This window comes from Clinocottus analis, unplaced genomic scaffold (genome assembly GCF_023055335.1).
Source record: "Clinocottus analis isolate CAN_PGR_092001 unplaced genomic scaffold, fCliAna1.0.p SCAF_18, whole genome shotgun sequence".
Taxonomy (NCBI): Eukaryota; Metazoa; Chordata; class Actinopteri; order Perciformes; family Cottidae; genus Clinocottus; species Clinocottus analis.
The window spans coordinates 8,511,501-8,517,500 of NW_027175909.1; the positions used below are offsets into that span (position 1 = coordinate 8,511,501).

Here is a 6,000-nt window from a genome sequence, read left to right on the forward strand (position 1 = left end):
TAATTTAATAGATATTAAGATCAGTGCTTGGCATCTGTCGATCCACTAAATGAGGTACTTGAATCAGTTAAGCGAAAAGTGAATATCAGCTGCCTCAAGCAAACAAGTGTATTGAATGATTCCATTCAAATGTGTTGGTAACTGATGTGTTATTTGATTCTCTTTACAGGACCGTATGTGGTCAGTTGCACGCACGCACACACACGCACACACACGCACACACATACAAACTATCCGCCTATAATAGTCACACTAACCACTAGTGCTGTGTGTAAACACAGAGGCCTGTTGACACACACAAGATATTGGTAACAGCACACACAAGAGCATTACTCCACTGAAGAAGATGCACAGGAAAGTACAGAGCACTCCCTCCTTGTTGTCTTTCTGTCTCTCTTTCTGGTTTGAAGGTCATACATTCTCTCCGGGGACATGATATATGTAAAACAGTCACATCTCTTTTACCGACTGTCATGTCATCTGGCTGGCATGTCACACTCGTATAGAAGTGATTTCACAAGCATTGGCCCCTTGGTGATGATAAAAGGAGTCAGCTTTACTAGCACATGTATAGAGGGAGCATATATATATATATATATATATATATATATATATATATATATATATATATATATATATATATATATATATATATATATATATGCTCCCTCTACATACGGTTCATCACATACGGTTGGCAAATGGTTTATGAGAATGTTTTACATTCCTGCAGCTGCTTTTCTACATGCATGAAGACAGAGAAGTTAAGACTCTGGCAGAGTTTTTAGGCTACATAATGAAAGCTCCTTTTCTTGGAGCAAAGCAGACCAAGCGAGATGCTGCAACATTAGTGTGTTAATGAGCAACATCTTTATCTAATTGACTTTTATTTCCAATCCAGCACTGATTTACTTGCTGAAGTAAAATCTCATTAAATTCAGTTCAATTGAAAGCACAGACTTCCTGATATATCATGATAATATCTTACTGTTATAAGCTTGTTCTAACACTTGACATATCTAATTATTTGCTGCAAAAGAGCTTTTAAAAGGCGTTTTCTTTCCTATAAATCAAAACCCAATCATATTTTTGGCAGGTCTAGCAAAAACATATTTGACGTATTCACAAGGATGAAGAAAGATATTTCCATGCAAACACAAACAAGAAAACATAAAAAATGATTATACGATAACTCGGGGGGATCTTAACAATACATCGTAACGTCTCTCTTTTACACGCCAACAATATCTGCTTTTAGATTCAGCTACACACAAGCAACATACACACATCCCAGTATATCCATAATCATATGGCAAGTCAGCTAGCCAGTTAGTGGGAGCGGCATTGCAAATATTTGAGAATAGGAAGCGGTTTAATCTGTTGGGCTCATGTGAGCTGGGAGACCAGCAGCCGAGTCGCCTAATCCTTCCTCCTCCACCCCAGATGACGTGAGAGAGGAGAGGGATAGATGATTAGGTTGAGTAAAGTAAGGAAATAAATCAGAAAACTGCAGGTTTAAGAGGAGAATCATACACCGCAGTAGAAGCTATGAGAACAAAAACAAAAATCCTAATTGTCCCAGGAAAGGCTTCATTCTTAGAGTCCACTTATGTAAAAAGGAGAAAATTTACTCTAAAATGACAATTTAAATGTAAATTGAGCCATTTCTGAATTTTAGTACAGTACAGCCAAATGTTAGTTTTGTCTTTCCCACACTGTAGACTATAACTCATACAGTTTAGCTATAAAAACACTTATTAAATCCCCCTCAACGGTTACGTCTCTATTTTTCAGTTTCTCTCGCTTTCATCACATGAACATTTGATTGTTCTCTGTATCGTCTTTATTGTATTTTTGTTTTCATTGTGTTTACGTGTTATGTTTTCCTCTTTTCTTGCTGAAAAGTTCATTCTTGGGACAATACAGAAGTGAACTAAACAAATATGTTATAGGACAAATACTTGTAAGCTTCTGACCACCATATTTCTAGATTTCCAGTTAGCCAAATCTGGTTTATTTACCCCGTAAAGACATGACAGATTTCACAATGGCTCGTCGAGCTGTATGCGAAAAGAAACATGTAATGGTGATTTTGCTCGTTGAATTGTAGCTGGAATCTGTGTGGGTTGCAAAGTTGCAGATTATAGAATAATATATAGTAATGTTAACAGTTTTTTGTCCTTATCACCCAGGCTTACAAACTCAATTTATACATTACACACAAAATAAACTTCAGTTGTGGTCATGGTTTATTCCTAAACATCTTCTCATCTCAATCCCATCTAGCTCTGCCTCAAGTCTGACCTGATTTGTCCCCTCTGTGCTCCCTCCATCCATTTAATCCCATGTACCAGGCTTTGAAATAATGCCCTGTAGTCAGCAACAGACCGATCATGTTGCAGTAGGGTCAAAACAATGTTATCTGGAGCGCGGGAGGCTGGATAAAAGCTGCCATGGTGCTGCCCTGCACAGGAACAATTCACTAAGGATGCTAAAGTGGCCTGAGCCCCCCCAGGACCTAACTGGCAGGACGGGTCCGCAGGGCAGCTCACCCGTAGTCTGTCACCACCATCACTGACACACTCACACACAAACACCGACGCTGCCTTACTCACACACAGAACATTCAAGATGACAGGAGTATTTTCTAAATACTGCTGCCGTGGACTGTGGTTCCCTCGAATAAATCCATCCACATTGTGATCAAATTAATTAAAAGGGTAAAGAGAGGTGAAAACACAAAGAGCTCTACTTAACATTAGCCAACTCTCAACGTAACCCAGACGTGTGTGTGTAAATGAGTGTGTTTGACTGTGGGGAACAAAAGAAATTGATTAATTAAATCAGTCAGAGAGGGAACAAAATGTGTGAAACAAAGTGAGTGATCTTTTATCAAAGCAAGCTAATGAGCAATCAAGTGTGCTTGTGTGTGTTTACTGCGACCAGAATCCGGCATCGTGAATTAAGTTGTTCGAGGGAGTTGTATTACGTCCGTGGCCAAACTGGCATTCACCACAACGTGGCACGACAATACAAGGAAAAGGAAAGCTGCTTTAATCAAAATGATGCAGACGGTAATGCAAAAAACAAAAAATAAAGAATGCAATGTAACAAAGATCATGCATGGCTGATGAAAAAGTATGTGAGAGGATGAAGTTACCTGGGAGATCAGAGAGCGCTCCTCTCTCTATAATGTTCTTTCTATACAGGGTCTTCAAAACCTTGGCGCTGCCGAACCTCTTGAAGCGACTCTTCACGTTGTTATAATACCATTCAAGGGACTGTGTCCTTAAAACCCTGCAGACAAGAAAGAGACGAGGATGTGAGGAGGGAAGAAAAAAAACATGATAATAAGTAAACAAAAAAAAAGAAAGAAAAGAAAGAAGAACAGATGGCAAAGACACTGGCAGGAATCACAATTTATTATAATAACACCAGGATTTAAACTTTGACTTCAAGCCAAGACTTCCATTTAAATCTGCTCAAGTAGAGTGTCTTTAAATTTATTAAAGTGTATATAACCAGACCTTTTAGTCTTTTATAAATTATTTTAAAAAACAGGACTGTGGTTTTGTGTTAATGTGTATTTTTTTTACACCAGGCTTGTGTTTGCTGTCAGCTCTGCTCTTGGATTTAAAGCAAATAATTGGCTTTTCAAGAAGGTTCAGCGGTGCCTCTCTTGCTCTCTCTCTCTCTCTCTGTGGAGGCTGGATTGAAGATAGGAAAGATATTTATTTGCATTTTATCCACATCCAAGCTGTGTGTTGTAATGAGTATACAAGCAGTCAGTTAATGTATAGGTTTTCAGATGTGATGTCACATAATTTTCCAGGCTTTTCCTCATTTCATGGTGCACGGCCGGTTGGCGCTCGAATGCCAACCAGTCAGACCTCAGGACAGAGCAGATGATTACATAAAGCAGTAATGCTAAACGAAGAGGGTTATGAAAAGCCCTCAGAAAAACGCTCCCTTTGCGCCAGCGTTGCGTCAGATTGCATGAATCTCAGCCAACTTTGTGTTTAATCGTGCGGTCGCTCTTGCTCTCCTTTTATTTTTTCACACCACTGACAATAGTGAGGCTAAACAAACACACAGACAGATTTACTGTGCAGGGAGACAGAACCACACAACCATGCACAATTTATCTAGAAATATTCATTCCCGGGAACACACTTTTGTCTCCAGATACCGTATTCATGACATCAACCATTGAGTGGTAGGAGTCCGTTATCTATGTGTATCCTTTGTCTGGACATTTTGTGCATGAAATAAAGTATCCAAAAACCGGAAGCCTCTGACAACTACTTTGTTGGTGTATACACCCATCTTAAAAGATGTTGTGACCGAACTTTTCAAGCAGTAACACCAAAGCGATGCTCTGCCTGCTCCCTACGGTTTGCTGATTCAGTGTCATTTAGAAACCAACTAAAAACCTGTTTACACTGGTGTTTGGTTAAATACATGCTCCATGGCCTGCTTTTTATCTGTTTTTATTTATTTATTGTTTTTATTGTGTATTTCACTACATTGTCTTTTAATGTGTATTGTTTTATGCTTTCTTAACTGTTGTAATGCTTTGGCCTCTGTTATGGTCCGTTCGGTTTAGTCTGTGACAAGTGCAATTTAAATAAACTTTACTTACATTACTATAATCCCTCTGAGTTACTAACTTCTCACCACTTTTTAATTATATTTCTATATTTAACTACTTTTATTCAAACATGGATATTAGGAGGAAAATAGATGTGTTTCATTATTTAAAAAATATGGTTATATTGTATTAGCTGAGAATAAACCAATCCCAAAAAGTAAAATCTACTATCCTACAAACAAGTGATGCCCAAGTCTGATGCAGTGTATTTGTCTGTGCCATACACCCGTTAAACACATCAGTTAACTTCACCACAGTGACATGTTCCTTCATTACGATGACCACGGGCACTGTAGTAAATTTTGAGTTAATCCCTCTTGCATGTTGACGCTCGTGTTCAATGAAAAGACTGGTGTTGAAGGTGGGGTGGAAATAGCCGAGCTAATAAAGGGATCGTGAGTGCCCCTGAGGCTGCATGGGCTGCCACATCCATCCCCCCTCCCCTCGCCTCCTTCTCAACCTCCCTCCTTCCTTGCCTCTCTTCCTCGTTCTCAGTGGATTTATTATCCTCGGTCTCTATCAACTGGGCCGTTCAATGGGCCTCAGCTTCTTAATTTCATGCCACGGGTCAACCCAATCTAGTCACTCTAATGGAGGCTGCCGAGCTCCAGTGAAGAGGCCATCCTCTTTATCTGTCCCTGGGCCCGAGGAAAAAGGCACAGAAATGAATCTGGAAGAGAAACGCAGCGTCCAAGTGGCAAACGAGGCAGAAATACAAATAGATTCCCCCTGTACTCTGAAATGAGCTGGAGCGACCAGGATCCATCCTTGAACTGCAAAGTTATATTCAACGACACAGGGCTGCAAGTATATGGTTGAGATATTTTCATGTGAAAGGAGTATTAGTTCACTCCAAATTAAGTTGTATGCCTGAATAGCATGTTGAAGACCCCGTTATAGGGGTGAACAGTCGCTGTAAAAATTTGCTGTAATTTTTGAAACACCGGGTGCTTTTAGGTCATAAGTAGACAGAAGCAGGCTATTTTTTCTAGCCAGTAACTGTGGGTTTTCTCAGCGAAAAGGACAACTAAGTATAACGGCGGATTGTCCGAATCTCAAGCTGGGTATCATATGTCCCGGTCATTATTATCGAACCCAAACAAACAACTCATCACATGTCTGAATTCAACACTTACGTGTCTGTATGTATAGAAATCAATCACTGTGTCGCTGTCTAGACTGTTGCTATGACACTTTACGACAGAACCTGTCAGTACGCTAGCGGCTAGCTGTCATGTCGAAGAGAAAGCTGCAGGAGGTTACTCCCTTCTTCGTTAAATACCGCAGAGTGAAAATGCTGCATGCTCACATTGCAAGAGGACATTTTCAGTTGTGCATAATAAAGATAT

At 39.7% G+C, this 6,000-nt stretch overlaps 1 protein-coding gene across 3 annotated transcripts in view; it reads right to left on the reverse strand.

Moving 5' to 3' along the window:
- myripb (myosin VIIA and Rab interacting protein b) overlaps nt 1-6,000 on the reverse strand; it is an 87,836-nt gene that overhangs the window by 22,349 nt on the left and 59,487 nt on the right. For all 3 annotated transcript variants that reach the window (XR_011077795.1, XM_068582171.1, XM_068582169.1), the window contains exon 3: nt 3,161-3,297. Coding sequence is in view for 2 of the 3 variants with exons in the window: in XM_068582171.1 (XP_068438272.1) it covers nt 3,161-3,297 (137 nt within the window). In the remaining variant the exon portion in view is untranslated. The remainder of the gene's footprint in view (nt 1-3,160; nt 3,298-6,000) is intronic.